At 45.2% G+C, this 16444-nt stretch overlaps 1 protein-coding gene and 1 pseudogene across 2 annotated transcripts in view; one reads left to right on the top strand and one right to left on the bottom strand.

Moving 5' to 3' along the window:
• Positions 1 to 14397, bottom strand: part of PRUNE2 (prune homolog 2 with BCH domain) — a 203657-nt gene extending 189260 nt beyond the window's left edge. The window contains exon 1 of the mRNA XM_081151686.1: positions 14195 to 14397. Coding sequence (XP_081007812.1) covers positions 14195 to 14230 — 36 coding nt within the window. The 5' untranslated portion in view covers positions 14231 to 14397. The remainder of the gene's footprint in view (positions 1 to 14194) is intronic.
• Positions 7346 to 8086, top strand: LOC308564012 (small ribosomal subunit protein eS4 pseudogene; annotated as a pseudogene). Its single transcript has one exon. The product of its transcript is annotated as a small ribosomal subunit protein eS4 pseudogene (transcript).
• Positions 14398 to 16444: the final 2047 nt, after the last annotated feature.

The following is a 16444-nucleotide window of genomic DNA, read 5'->3' as shown; positions in this document are numbered from 1 at the left end:
GGTATTAGTCATGGTAAGACACTAGCTTAACCTGAATGTTACTATCTGGCCCTCCATGTTCTTGCCTCTGTGTCTTTAAAAAAGCAGAAGTGTATCCAGAAAGGAGTTGGATAGCAAGGAGTTGTGGTTCACAGGATTTCCATCCAGAATCTCCTGTCCCACTGGATGCTAATTATTTAGCAGATGTGCACGATTTAACAACTACACAGCTAAGCCTCTCGGAGTCCGTGAGTTCCACTCCCATCCCAACACTTCCCAGAAAATATCACCCCAAGTATATTTCCCTTGGCGTATATTAAAGCTTCCCAACACAACATCTAGAAAGAAATTACCATACTGTATGCAAACCATCCTGCAGACAATAGATTTCTCTTAAAAAATCATATTAGGTTTTCAGGATAACTGATGTTCTATAAACCTGAAATTGTTATTAATACAGAATTTCAAGCCCAGAATAACCTTGAGCTCTGTCTCCCTAAATTTCCTGTCAATTGTGTGTGGGTGTTTCATTTTTTTCATCAGTGTGAATTAATCAAACTCTTAAAATAGATTGAAAAATACAGGCGACCCCTGGCCTCTGTCCATAGGCGAATGTGCCTGATTCATCTTCATCCTTGTGTGTATTGAACTTAGCTATCACGTGGCCTCTGTCAGACCATGGCTATGAGAAATGTTGGCCCGCAGATATGTTTCTTAGTGCAAGTTTTTTGAAAGAGAAGAATTCAGTGTACACTACATGAAATTGCTCCTCCCTGTTGATAAATATGGGATGCATATAGGGTTTGGACCAGTTAATAAATATGATCCAAATGGAGAAATAGTGGGGAAGAAGTGGGTAGAGGAGGAGACAGACAGACAAACAGACACACAACACACACAGAAAGAGAGAGAGAAAGAGAGATGGAGAGATTCACGGAATTACACGTCCTCCATAGTAAGGAAAGAGCTGGTGTTACAGGCAATTAAACTTCCTTCCCCCCACTACATAGAACTCTCAGCTTAAGTCAACGTAAGTGGCGCCCAGTCTCCTGTTGCCCGAATTACAGGTGTGCGGGATGGTGCCCACAGGCCCTCCAGAGACCTGCCTCTCACTTCACAGGTGACACTTGGTCCCCAGCACCTGTGGAGCTCAGCATGTTTCCACCAAAGGCACATCCATTAATCTCGCACTTGCAAACTGGTAGAGTCCATCACACAAAACTCCAAAGCTCCATGGCCTTGCTTTCCTGCGTGTTTCCCACAACACAGCTTCAGCACAAATTCATTTCATCGCTAGATATTCTTCTCTTGGAAACGTGCCCTGTATTTTTACTCAGCCATTTTCTTTTATGAAGATGAATCCAAACCACCAAAAATCTCAATGAAACCTTCAAACAATCTTTTAAAAGTGTGGGCCAAGTTTGTTCTTAGCAGATACTACTGACATAAAAGGCTTGGGAATCAGAAGACAGATTCTGTGGCCGCTCTACCATTTACCAGCTGTGTGACTCGGGGAAGGCGGCATTTCACCTCGCTGACCTTGTCCTCTCATCTGTGATGTAAATATGAAACATGGGTCCTGTCCAAGGCTGATCAAACAAGATCACATAGGTGGGAACAGTTATGAAGGGCAATACTATGGCACTTGACACCACACCAAGTATAATAGCAACTGGCTTGACTGCTCCACAAGGCTCAGTCCTTTTGAGATAACAGAGAGGAAGTGAAAAGAAAAAGAGGAAGTGGCCTCTCTAGTCAGATTCTAGGTCATGATCTCAAATAACACCTGTACCTGGAGTAGCCCAGACTGTATTATAATCACCTTAATTTCGCAGCAAGGCAGCTTCCGGTTATTTGCTCAGATCCATATACTAAAAATTAGCATAATACCTTCCCCACTATACTTTGCAGCCTCTCAGATTTGTAAGGACCACAGACCTAAGTGTCAAGAGACCTGAAATCTGTGCTTGGCTCTGTCACAATGTTCTGTGGGGCAAGTTAACCTTCCTGAACCTCTCTGAGTCTTAAAATTTGGTGGATTTCATCCAATTAAAAAGATTTATCAGGAAACTTAGGAATATTTCTATCTTTTGCTCTAATTATCACATATTTGAAAAGCTATTTTAAGGACATAATCCTAAACAGGATAAAACATTTTAGGTACAAAGATATTTTAATGCAATTAACAATAGCAAAAGAGGAGGGGCAATTAAAATGTTTAACCATAATATATCTTTTTTATTAAATTGTATGCTATTATTTAAGATGTTGATTTGGAATACTAGACAATAACATAGAGAAATATTTAATAAATAATGTTAAGTAATATAAAAGTCAAGATATCAAAATATATAAATATCCCATTTTAATCCTATGCACAGGAAAGAAATACTAAGAAATATTGCCAAGTGTCATGCTTCAATGAAAGTAGGTATTTTTTATTTTTTCTATTATCCACAGTTCATTTTCAGCCTTCCTTTTTCCCACATGTACTTCAATGTTAATTATTTTATAAGTAAATGAAGCCTAAAACATATTACCAGGAGGTGGAAATAGGCAAAGTCTAAAGTCATCTGTTTCAATATTAAAGATTTATCCTTCTATAATGGTTTCAATGTCAAGGTCTGTGATTAACTAACAGTTTCACAGAGAGAAATCACTAATAAATGACTATGGCTATAGAATGTTGTGTCTAAACTCATGGAATATGATTCCCGTTGTCCACACCACTCCCTGAAGTGGCAGGTCAGGGTGTGTCCAGTGTGACGCAGTGATCAAGGTGGCCAGATATAAATCTCACTGGGGGCCAAAGTCCAACAAAGGAGCCAGTGGTAACAAGCATGGCCCATGTTTGTGAGATTCATCGAAGCAGTCTACTAAACTCTGGCTTATGAAGCTCTGAGTGTGAACTGGTTTCTGCAGCGATGTCATGCTTGGGCAGGAGACTAGCCGGGCATGAAATAATGCCATAGGAGTGAGAAATACATTTTTTCCTCCGTAAGGCTCCGACTGTCCTGATGCTTTGGAGGGCTAATGAATTTTTCAAAATGTTTTAAAAGCCAGTTCTGGGATGGCATTTTGATCTGCATTCACCACCATGAGTTTATGTCAATATTTCTGGAGACAGGAGCCAAGGATGATGGCACTTTAGGCCACAGGCCAAAGGTATCGGCCATGTGGCAAGGACACGATTACAGACCCACTGAAATCACTTGGATTCATACACGGCTTTACGTTGGGGTCTTACAAAGCAAATGTACAACGGAAAAACGGAGGAAATATTCAGCTAGAGAATAAAATTCTCCCTCTCGTTCACCTTTTCTGTGACCTTTATACATTTCCTGAGACCAGGCTTATTCAATTTGTCCACAATCTAAAAATAAACAAACAAAAACTTCTCCCAAGTATCTTGATAAACACTCAAAACATAAAACAAAACCTGAATCAGAGTTTAGGCTTGTATTTATCCACAGGATTAGCTGAAATACTGCTCACCTTGCCCTGAAGGAATCCAGCCCTCCAACAGTCAGTGCTCTCCGAGTCGTTTATAGTGTAGCCGCCAAAGGGTGAAGGATTCCTCCCCGGTATTCTGACCGGGGAAAGCTGCGCGCAAAGCAAACCAGGCAGCTCGGGGCCAGGGGGAAACGGAAGCAGAGAATGGGGGGGGGCATAGAGAGAGCCTAGCCCCCTCGCCTCCCTGCAGAGGGGCCCTGGGACGCTATCTCCCGAGGGAGCAGCTGGGCACGTGTCCTCTCAGATGTACCCACGGCAGGCAGCAGCTGATCTATCCACCTGCTGGGACATTTCTGTCTCCCCGGAGCCAGGTGCCAGTCTGGCCAGCGACACCGCCCACTTGCTGGAGAATATGCGTCTGAGGGGAGTAAAGATGTTTCTACGTGCAGCGCACACTTCTGCCTCAGCTCTGCCTTCTTTTCCGTTTTGGAGAGCAGGAGGCAAGCACGCAGGTGCCTCTTCTGTACCCTTTAATTAATTGCTGGATAACTTTTCACAGCCAAGCAACTGGACCTTTCTTTAAAGAAAAAAACACCACCACCACTCATCTCAAAAGTCCTGTTTTTTCACCTAAAGGAAAAAAATGGTTCCAATGAGCGGGAACCCTTTCACAAAACCTTTCAAACAAGTGAAAGCCCAGCAGCAGGCTGGCCCTCCCTCTCAGCTGTTCTTAGGGATCACATTTTACAGGCCCGTGGGTGGTCATGACTGCAGCTTTGCTGTGGAGTCCAGACCAGGTTTAGTTGTGAACTCAGAATGGGAGTGGGGAGTGGGGTTTCTCACGTCCTGTACGTGCTCCAGGTCTACCTATGTCTCCCCACACCAGGCTCACAATTTTAGCACCATTGCTGTCCGTCCTGACTCCTGACTCACTCGTTTAGACAATGACATTTCACATAACTGGCTTCATTCAAGAATGACGTCTCCTATGCAGGGGACTTTCCCAGACAACCAAAGCTTACCCTCCACATGACAATATCTTCTCTATTTTAATTTAATTATCTGAGTTGGAAATTTTTCTGAAATTGCTTGAGAACTCCACCTTTCTCCTTAAATGGGACACTGAGCTTAAATGACGTTTCTTCCTTGATTGCTCAGGGTCATTACTGTGAACATCAGTGATGGACTTTACCTCACTGATGTTACGGCCCCAAGAAGCGGTGCAGATATTTAGGACTGTTGAGGGCCTGGGCCAGCTTCTTATGGGTTCTGTTTGACATTGGTTTTGTTTGTGCAGTTCCTCCGTGGTAAGTTATCGGCAATTACAGCCTTTGGCCACCTCTCTTTCCATCACCCCCACTGAGAAAACAAAGCTTGTCAAAGAGCAGGTTACACAATGACAATGATTATGATAGCTAACATTCCTGTGTCTGTGCTGGGTTCCCAGGGTTCTCTGAATGACTCGCATGTATCATCTCACAAAGGGGCCCAGAAATGGAGTTTGGCCATTTTCCTGCAAGAAAATAACTAATTATAAAGGTGTATTTTCAACATTGATTTTAGTTGCCTGAAGGAAAGCTGCCTTTGCAAAATTCCTGGTTTTCAGGAGACTTGGTTGGCTGACGTTGCCAAATCAGTGAACTCCAGGCACATGAACTGCGGCTCTTGCAACCCATTCCAGCCTGGGTTTTGGAAGGATTTTTTCTTCTAGGTCTCACCACTTTTCAAATTTGCACCCCCCCCCCAAATCTTTTTATTCCTCTTTTTTCTCCTATTTCCCTTCCAATTCCATCTCCATTTTCCTCTTTCCTTTCTCCCTCTTTTTCTTTGCTCCTATATGCACCTTAAGTATAACCTGCAGTTTCCCGGGACACTCCTAAGCCAGAGGACTTGTCCACACAGCTGAGAGCTGAGTCCCAGCACCAGCACTTCTTTTTGCTAGCTTTGCCACCTGGGGTGAGCTCACCCACTTTACAATCAATCACTCAAAGTAATCCTTCCAGTCTCCACTAGAGAGTGACAACAATGAAGAAACCTGCAAAACCAAAAGTTGTGCTCACAATCTTGGTGGCAAATAAAGGACAACTTCTACCTTTTTTTTAAAAAAAAAAAAAAAAAAAAAAAGCATTCTTATTATTCAAAATTCACTAAATACGCACAATATATTTGGTCACTCTAAAAGCTAGTCACATACTCTATGTCCCAAGGATCTTATCAGTCTTTAGTTTTTCTTTCACATGGGCATGCAATGAGAAAATTCTCCCTTGCCCGGCAGGGAGTGGCTCAGTGGTTGAGCATCGACCTAGGATCCAGGCGATCAGGGTTCGATTCCCGGTCAGGGCACATGCCCAGGTTGCGGGCTCCATTCCCAATGACTCTCTCATCATTGGTATTTCTCTCTCTCTCTCCCTCTGCTGCCCTCTCTCTGAAATCAATAAAGATACATAAAAAGAAGAAAAAAAAATTTAAGAAAAAAAGAAAATTCTCCCAATTTCTGTCACCAAATCCTAGGCAGCAAAGCACCATATTGTTCTCATAGCAGGTTGACGGTGATACTGGTTGATTACTCAGTTATCTGAGAGTTTTTAATATAAAACAGTCAACACAGAGAAATGAACCTCTCTTGGGTCCAAGTGAACTTACCTGCCAACCCTCCTATCAACCTGTCAAATTGTCCACTTTTCATTTAAAAAGAATTCAATGTTCCAGGACATCTGGCAGGAAGAGGTACTTACAGATGAGGGACAGGGTCTTGGAATTGGAGTCAGGTGATTTGGGAACAAAGCCTGGCTCTGCTCTTTACTGGCTGTGGAACTTTGGGCCAACCTCACTGAGCCTGTTTCCTCAACTGCAGAAAGACAATACTAGCAACCTCACAAGACCACTGAGGGCATTGAGGGTAAAAATATATCTGTTACAGATATTCAACAAATTTTAGTGGAACCAAAAGGAGCTAAGAATTATCCCTGTCTCTAAATAGGGATTTCTGGCTCTCTTGTCATCAGTGGCTCTCTTCATGCTTTTATTACCATGGATGGAGAACATATTCTCATCTTAGTACATGCACATCTGCAAAAGCCCTAAGAGGGGAGTGCTGTTATTGTTCCCATTGCACAGATGAGGAAACTGAGGCTCAGCAGAGCGTGTTTAACTCAAGTTGCCTGACAAGTAAGTAAAAATGGCAATGCCAGGCTTTGAAATCAGACATCTGGCTCCAGAGTCCACACTATTAAATGCCACTTGGCATTTAAGAGAAAGAAGGGAAGGGGAGGACAACTGGACCTCTAAGGTTCCTCCAAATCCAAAAATGTTCTCTGAGATTCTTCCTACATCTTCCTATTAGGGCTGGCAACTTTTACTATAGGGTGCTTCAGGTTACCAGGTTAGGGGCTCAGGTATTAAAATGTGTGCTTCTCACTGCTCCCAGGGAAGTTACCAATCCTAAGGGGTGATAACACAGATATAATTTTGATTTATCAATGTCTACTTTCAGCTGCTTGTTTTGGCGTGATCTGTTAATGACTAAAAAAGCTAATTCTCAAATGTAAATAGATGAATCCTAAACTAGACAAGACTGTTGCCAAAATATATTCAAGACCATACGTATTCCAGTCAGTCTTGCATAAAAGCTAGCCTCACTATTTCACAGTAACATTTACTATGAAGTACCTACTATGTACAAAGTGCAGCATGGCACGTTGACCTTAATGTTTCTCACCACCTTCTAAACAATCAACCTGGATCCCTGCATATTGTCACCAACCCTTCTTCAGATTCAGACCTCTAAGGGTCTATACCTGTTCACCCACTGACTCATTTTTATTAAGCCACCACCATGTGTCACACTCTGTGCAAGACTTTTGGCTTCATTCCATCTAAAAGCACTTTGTTTTTGTGTGTGCTTAGCACAGTCATGGCTCTTGGTCCCAAGAAGCATCTGAAGCATGTCGCAGCTCCAAAGTACTGGGTGCTGGATAAACTGAGGGGTGCGTTTGCTCCCTTATCCCTCAACTTATCCCCACGAGCTGGGAGAATCTTTTCCTCACATCTTTTTCTAAGGAACAGACTTAAATCTGCCCCGACAGGCAATGAAGTAAAAAAGATTTGCATGCAGCTTTCATTAAGATTGATGGCAAGGTCTGAACTGATACAGCCTTCCCTGGTGGTTTTATGGACGTCATCAGCATTGACAAGACCGTAGAGAATTTCCATCTGACCTGTGACACCAAGGATGGCTCTGCTGCTTGTCATATTACACCTGAGGAGGCCAAGTACAAGTTGAGCAAAGTAAGAAAGATCTTTGTAGACACAAAACTCTTTACCTGGTGACTCATGAGGCTCGAACCATCTGCTACCCTGGTCCCTTCATCAAAGTGAATGGCACCGTTCAGATTGATTGGAAAACTGGCAAGATTACCGTTTCAACAAGTTTGATACTGTTAACCTGTGTGTGGTAATGGGAGGTGCTAAATTGGGAAGAATTGGTGTGATCACCAACAGAAAGAGACATTCTGGTTCTTTTGATATGATTCGGATAAAAGATGCCAACAGCAACAGCTCTGCCCCCCAGATCGCCAACACTTTTATCATTGAAAAGGCAATAAAGCATGTATCTTTCTTTCTTGAGGAAAAGCTATCGCCTCATTATTGCTGAAGAGAGAGACAAGAGACTGTCAGCCAAACAGAGCAGTAAGTGAAATAATCTCTAGGTAATAGGATTGGAAAGTCTTTGTACTTAATTAATGATAATAAGGCATGATTTATTGCCTTCCCCACCCCACCCCCAAATAAAAGCCCTACTTACTGAGCTTAGGGCACTGCACCAGGCCCTGGAGATACCATGGTGAGCAAAACCATACAGAGACCCTGGTCCATACTCTCATTAATCAAATAAACATGTCCAATAGAGAGATAATGACAAGCTGAGATAAGTGAGCTAAAAACATTACAAAGGCATAAACAAAAACACCTGACTTCTACACATGGAATGGGGGAAATGGGGGAGGGAGGGGTCATTCAGCAAAGTCATTCCTCCTTCACCTGATCTGAAGAAGAGGTAGGAGTTATTTTAGCCAAGTGGGGGCAGGAGGAGAAGCCGGCTGAACCTGAGCAGCAAACTGGGCCAGAGCCTAGGATCCAATTAAGAGTGTTGCCTGCTCTCCTAAGAGCAATGGAAAGTGATAGAGGTTTTAAGGGAGGGGTGGGAGAAGGTGCTTCCACAGTGACCCGCCTCACAGCAGTGGGAGAGTGGTTTGCAGGAGACCAACCAGCTAGCTGGCCCCTGCTGCCCTCCAGGTGGCTTCCTGGCGTCTGGAATGTGACCGGTGGGGAAAGGATGGAGGAGAGAATTTCCAGTTGGAGAAGCGGCGTGAATAATAATGTTGTTCACTGAGATAAGGAATTGAAGAGAAGGGCCAGCTTGGGGGCAAACGGAAAGGGGCAACCGCTGCTCCAGGTTCTGAGCAGTGGGCTGTAGGTCCATATTTTGGCTTTACAAGAAACGCTGCACGGTAGGTATTGTTATCCCATTTTCAGATTAAAAACCAAAGGCTTTTTTTTATCAGCTTAGTTTTTCTAACTGAACCTTCATGGGTCTGGCTTTCCTAGGCAAGCTAGTGCCCAATTAACCTTCCAAGAGCTCTTAAAATGAAAGATGACCTTTCCCTGGAAACCGAAGCCAGAAGCCACTGGGCTCAGACAAAAGCGGATCTGGGACATTGCCTGATGTGGGACCCGGGGCAGGGCCGCCATGTAGGTTACGTACTGCACAAACTTAGAGGGTACCAGTCATATCGAAGCCCCTATATTAGCCCTGCCCCTCCCAATTTCATTTCAAAGGCTCCACACTCCATGACTGTCCCATAAACCCCAGGGTTCAAGGAGAATCAGTAACCAAGGCAACACCGTGCACTTTACCTCTCTGGGCCCCAGATGTTCTTTCCTTTTTGGGAGCCTTCATCCAGACCCAGGTATCCCTCCCTCACCATTTTCTCTGCTCAGCTGGCACTCCAAGGAGGAGTGGATGTAAGGAAAGAGCGATGCCTCCCATCACCAAGGCACCGTTGCTTACAAGAGCTCCCCAGAGAGGTGCACCAAACCCAAAATGACGTTAATATCTGCCCAAATAAATGCTACATGGAAACAAACAAGTTTCCGTCACCAAAGCTGATACTTTTTTACCTAGTCAACATAAAATATTCCCCAAATCACTTATTAAAGGATGTCCTCACTCACCTGATCACGTCCTCTCAAGACCCAAGGTGTTGTCTGAATGGGAGTGACCAATCCTTCCTCTCTGAGGCAGACCAATCCGCTCTGAGACCTACACAGAAAAAGCCTGGGTCTTCCCTGCAGGCCCTGAGGCTGGGACAATCACAGCTCCCGCCCTGAGAGCTCGGACAATGAGAGCTGGAGCTGACTCCAGGCCTAAAGCAATCAAGGGCTCTTTTCTCATGAGGCCCTGAGGGGGTGGCTCCACATGCACGAAGTGCTTTGGGTTCCTGAGTTTCCTGCTCAGGAGGCTCTGGCAGGAGGCACAGTCTCAAATGCACCAGCTCTCACTTATGATGGGAGGCAGCTGACCCCATGGATGGTAATCAGAATGAGCTCAGCTACCCACGTGAAACTGCTCTGCCAGCATCTTCATCATTGCCAGGCCTTACCACAGCAGCTCTTGGAGAGGTACAGCACTTTCACTTTAAAGATGGTTCTTACTGACACCCCCTCCCCCTTCTTCCCATAAAGGAAATCAGGAAGAATATATTCCACTGATTTCCAATCAAGATGTGCTGCAGTGTTTTTCTTTCTTTTTTTAAATTCCATCTCCTCTACAAACTTCTGATGTTGCTAATTTAGAGTTTCGAATGTGCTTTCTTGTCTAGATGTCACATACCACAGAGTGTAAGTCGGCATGTAGGTCACCCAGAACTTTTCTTCTGAGGAAGTCCACGTACTGACCAAAAATCCCTGCAGATACGAGCCCTTCCCCTGCAGTTGTCACTGCTGAAGTGGCAGATGCATTCCCCAGACTGTAGTGGTGACCCTGTCCCCACCCTGTCTTTGAAAATAGCATTCCTGGGACATTGATATGGCCTGTATCCTTCCGGTGGCAGCTGACACTCTGGCCACACACACACCCAAGGCTGGCTCATGACCTTCAGCTTAAGGCGTGTGTGCTGCGGGGCCCCCCAGCCTTGAGCAGCTGCTTGTACTGCATCAGCTGGTGGGGTCTGGGCTGTGGGAGAGGCTTAGCAGCCAGTCTACCCAGTGTGGGGACCCTGGCTTCCTGCTAGTCAGAGCCCTGTCTACCTCATTCCAACGCCCCCCCCCCCCAAGTTCATGGGAACTTGGACCAGTTGCTGCCATCACGAGGCCGTCTTGCTTGAATATTTTTCTGAGCTGGCCACTGTGAGATTGAAGGACATTTCCCAAATTAGAGCCTAAGGCAGGAAGCTCTCATTTCCTACCTGCCTTCCGTTTCTCTTACCATAGAAATAGTATAACTAAGACACCACCACAGAACATGGTGTAGCTAAGATGAAAAGCGTGGCTGAAACTTAAGAGCAGCCCTGGAACTACAGGATTTGGTCTCTGTCCCTTCTGGCTCAAAACAGGCCAGGGGAAGAAAAGCCAGGTGGGCAGTGGCAGGAGGAAGTGAAAATGTGTTTTCACTTTCATTTCTAGTGCTAGCAGTAAGTGTCCAGATCAGAAACATCTGGTTCTCACATGGGGTAGTGGACCAAAGTAACAAGCATCACCCTTTGATTACCATCTCTACTGCCTTGGGGCCTTGCTCTCACAGTGCTTACTCTACTGTCTTGATTGTCTTAACAATAATTGTGTCAATTCCCCGTTTGTCAAGAAGGTACCATTTCTGTTGACTGCGTGGCAGGAGTGACCGCTTCCTTCGTTGCCCTTCACCTTCAGCAGAGGTTTTTCTTTTTCACAGAGAAACTCCAGGCACCCAAGCCCCCAAGCCTGTCCTAACAAGGCAGGAGGCAGGCCCCTGAGGAAGCATTTGAGCTCCAGGAGGGGGCGATCCCTCTGAAGCCACACTTGGGGTTTACTTTTGCCATTTCTGATCAGTTTCACCCGTTCTCAGGAATGAAGGCATCAGAAGGGGGGATTTAGGAAAAAGGGGGTGGGAATATGTCAGTGAATCTGCCTCAGTTTGAGGACTTGCAAAACCAGACCGGGATGATAAATTGAATTGAGAGAGTGCTCTCCCAATTTCAACAGAAACAATCTCCAAACTACCTGATAAAAATTCAAAAGCATCCCTGTGCTTCAGAGATTTCTGCTCAACCCAAGGGCCTGGCCTAGAATGGGACACCTCTTCTCTCTGCACGATGACAGAGGGACCATAAATGCTCCTAGTCGGGAGTTAAAAGGCACACAATTTCTCCAAAGTTTAATGACTGGAGATTTTACCTATAGCTAATAGCAATTCCATTTCGAAACTTGAGATTCCTTCAGTCTATTGAAATTAGCTAGCTCCAATGGCGATGAGGTTACGGTACGCCTTTGGAAGGGACGTTGACTATTTCACACCATTCAAAGACATGTATCATCCTTACAGAAGACCAAAGAGGTGAGTGGGTAGAAAAACCCTGCCAATTGGACTTTTTTACGTATCATACAGATGAATCTGTATTAACTTCTGATGGAAAACAGCTTAAATATAACATCTAAACTCTATCTAATTCTGGTTTGATAAAGCTTAAATGAAAACCGGCATGATAATTTTCTTCTCCTTAAAATGTTTCCCCAAAATAGCCCAATTTTTAAAAAATCCTACCACCATTTTATTATGAATAAACTCATAAATAAATACCATAATTATTTATTTAATTTTTTTCTCTTAAAGGCTACCTATCCTCTGAAACAAAGGTTATCTACCACACTGGCTGAACATTGCATATTAAGTAAAAATAATTTTCACCCAGAAAATGTAATTGATCAGGGAAAATGTGACACCAACAGTGACCCAATCACCTTTGCCGTGGTTGAATATGAAAGGCTAATTGCAATCTCTAGCAGTAAACCTATTCCAAGAAAAACACACAATTAGCAGTAATTGTTCTTCCGGCTAAAGCAGGAGACTGGGATCCATATTTCAAACAATCACTTCTTTTCCTGTCCTGTCTTTTTTTTTTTTTTTTTTTAATGATGTAAAGCAATTGCTCGTCTAATGAAGGGGCTCAGTAAATAAACTTACACATGACTCTCAACTGATTACTCTGAAATGGGGACTTTTTCATTCCAGTAATTGCTCTTCAGAAATGAGACAAACCTCTTGTTCACATGAGACTCCATGATATAAATGTTTATTGTTAAAATAAATATAAGGGGAGCAGAGCACAGGTGCCGTCCCAAACTGCATTCATCAGTCATCATTTGTTTTCATCCACACAAACATAAATAAATAAATAAGCTGCCAAAATTGACTTTCCTTTTTAACCATCTCTCACTCATTATCAGGTAAAGAACACAGGGCATATGTATAATATCAGAAATGCAAGTGAGTTTCTGCAATCAGTATTTTCCTTCTAATGCTCATGTGAAATTCATAAGGGGGTCCGCAATAAACACAGAAATAATCACAAATTTTCTCAATTCTGAAGTTCCCGCAAACGTTAAACTCTCTGGGAAGCTTAAGGTGGAAAACAAAGTACTTATATTAGCATTAATCAACTTTAATAGTCTTTTTAAAGATACTTACAGTTTAGTCATTGTAAGAATCGCACTTTCCTCTGCACTCCCTTTGTTGTTCGAGGGTGAGTTACAGTAATAAGCCTGCAAATATCCTGCCTTGTGATTAAGATGGTACCTTAATGCAGACTATATTTTGGCTTCTATGAAGGTTTAAAGGTTAAAGGCATCATAAATTATGCATTTCCTCCTATGCCAGGCCCATAAAAGGGTGCTTTCACTGTTCATTAAAGATATTGCTTCTAAATGGGCAGAGGCTTTTTTTAAGTGCCTAAAAAGAAACATTTCCATTATGTTTATACTGCTATGATGGAAAGGCAAAATAATTTGGAATTAGGAAACTGCTAGAATGTAGCATCTGTCAGCAGGCACAGTGAAATTTTGGTTCACTGTTTACAGTGAAACAGTTCAACGCAGCCGCAGCCGGCCAACATGCTGTTCTCCTCCCAGGACAACAGTCTGGCAAAACCCACATCACCAGCAACAGTTAGGGCTTTCCCCTTCACTCTCTGTCCCAAATTACAGATTTGAATAGGGACCAGAGAGACACACGATTCACACCAGAACATCCCCAGCTCCTGCGCTGGAGCAAGTTCTGTGTGAGGTGTGTTTGCATCAGCTGCGCATTGGCACATGTCCTTCCTAATTGACACCCCGACTTCCTCACTTATGTTTTGCCACCACCTCCAGCTACACGTACGGCATCTGCAGAGGCTGGGCTCTTTTTCCCCCGGAGCACCACACCCATTCATCCTCTAGCCTTCAGGAACAAAATGCAGATTTGGCTGGATCTGCGTCTCTCCAACCTCAGGCTGCAGGGACCAAACTGGATACACAGCACCCAACTCGAGCCAGGGGAGGATTCTGGAGACAGAGTGCTTGCGGTATGCGCCCGAGTTCCAGAGATTCTTTCCAGGGGACAGCCCGCATACCCTGACAACTAAGTGGCAAAGTTGTTTCTTCTTTTACTGCAACGCCCTTTCCTCTCCATAAGGAAACACACACACACGCATGCACACAGGCGCACACACGCCTTGCTTCCTCAACTTACCAGTTTAGACTTGGCGCGTTGTAAAAATTCTTCCATATCGTTGCGAGAGGTTTGAACCAGGGGTACCCGGAGGGGCGCAGAGGGAAATCTCCGTCGGGGGAGAGGAGCGGGATCTCGGGGTAGTGGCCTCCTGGGGCGCCGCGACCGTCCGCTCCCTCCCGCCGCTCGCGGGCGGCCGGCCGTGGCAGCGCCCTGGGCGGTCGCGTCCCGAGGTTCCCAGCCCCACCCCTGCGCCCGGCCGACGGCTCCGGGCACCCGCTGCCCTATTAAGGAAAGTGGGTGTGCCGCCGGCAGCCCCAGGGCGCGCCCTGCAGGCTCAGCCGCACGCGCCTGCGGGGCTGGAGCGGGGACCGGGACCCAGGGGCGGGCGCGGGGGGGTGGGGGGGGTGGCGAGCGGCGCCCGGGCCAATCGCAGGGCCCTGCCCGGCCTCCTGACGTGGCGCGGAGGATGCTGCACCATGGACAGCGCCCAGGAGTGCGCGCCGCGTGCGAGGGGCTGCTGCGGGGGCGGCTCCGCCACCCGCTCCGCCACCGTCAGCGAGGGGACCGTGGGAAGACGCAGCGAGGGGAAGGGGCCCCCAGAGCCCTCCGCCTCGGCCAGCGCCTCCCTGGCTGGGCTGGCACCCCACAGAGGGCCTCGGCGGTCACTTAATGAGCTGGCTCTGCTGGCCCGGCCAGGGGATGCGCTCAACTAGATGGGGGCGGGGAGTGGGGGAGGGGTGGCGGTTGGGGGAGGGGGGTGGCTGCTATTACTATGTTAAAAGCACTACGACTGTGATGGAAAACAATCAGAAGAGCAGGCTGGGAGGTTGTGCTAGGATGCATCTACCCTCCTTAGCCTCAAAACATAGCCACCCAGCGACCGGCATCTGCAGTTTACCCCACTGAGTCCCCTCACATTGGCCCTGGAGATGATGCAGAGATACATCCTTCTGCAGTCTGCACCCACTCTCTGACATGTACACTCAGGGCAAGCTGAGGCAATAGAACTTCCCTGCGGCATAGGGGTCTGTGTTTCTACAAGAGCCACAGATCATTTCTATGTGCATTAAAGTTTAAGAAGTACTGCAATATGCACTTAAACATATAGCTATGGACCTTCTTTTAGGCCAGGGAGCTTTGTCGTGTGTACTCTCTAGGTTTATCAGAGCCCCAGATATACTACCTCAGGCTTTCGCTTACATCTAGGCCTTTGTACATCTGCCTGTAATACCCTTTTTGCCGTCTCCCCAGACCACGCTGCCTGGCTAACACATGCTTCAATTGTCAGCTTAGTTCACATTAAAATTGTATTGTAATCACTCAGGGTTTTAAAAATACTCGTTCCCAGGCTTTATCCCAGCCCAATTGAATCAGTATCTCTGAGGGTGGGGCCACAGCATCAGTCAGGTTTAAAAGTGCTCTGAGTGATTCTAATGTGCAGCCCAGGTATGATCATCTGGTTCTCAAACTTTAGCATATATCTGAACCACTTACAGAGCTATTAAAACACAGATTTCTGTGCCTTATCCCCAGAATTTCAGGATTAATAGGTTTGGCTTAATAGGTCTGAGAATTTTCACTTTTAATAGTCTTTCAGGGTTTGCTGATGTTTCTAATCCAGGTACTTTGAGAATGACTGGCTTAAAAATTGTCTTCTTCCAGGAAGCCTCCCCTGATCTAGTCCTTTCTTTCCACCCCCAGATAGAGTCAGTTGTCCCTTCCATGTTCTGTCATAGCAACCTATATTTTCTACTCCACTATAAATTGCCTGATTATTTGTCTGTGTTCTCCACCAGGCAATATTGAGAACAAGGACCTTGCCTGTGTCATTCATTGATGTGTCCCTAATACAGTCCATGTCATATACATATCCTCAGTAAATATTCTTTAATGAACAAATTTATATATGGAAGGTATTTATTTTGCTCTGTGTGTGTGTGTGTGTGAGAGAGAGAGAGAGAGAGAGAGAGAGAGAGAGAGAGAGATTATCCAATTATTTTTTATTCAGGAGGATCCAGTGAAAAGAAATCAGCAGAGTCTAGAGACCTGATTAAAGGAGAGTGATAGGAGCATTAAGCTCCACTTTGCATTCAGGTGATGAGTTGTGTGGAAGCGACAGATTCTATCTGCTTTCTTTGCCAACTTAAGCAGTTTAAAACCATCCAGGTAAAACAAGTGTTTTCTCAGCCTTTAAATCTGTGAAGTGATAATTCAAGTAACATTACTGAGAAAAATTCCCGAGAATTTTTGCCTTTGACTCCATTGGGG

This window comes from Miniopterus schreibersii (genome assembly GCF_964146895.1).
Source record: "Miniopterus schreibersii genome assembly, chromosome: 11".
Taxonomy (NCBI): Eukaryota; Metazoa; Chordata; class Mammalia; order Chiroptera; family Miniopteridae; genus Miniopterus; species Miniopterus schreibersii.
Note: the sequence above shows the minus strand (reverse complement) of the source record. Positions and strands in the feature narration are given on the sequence as shown.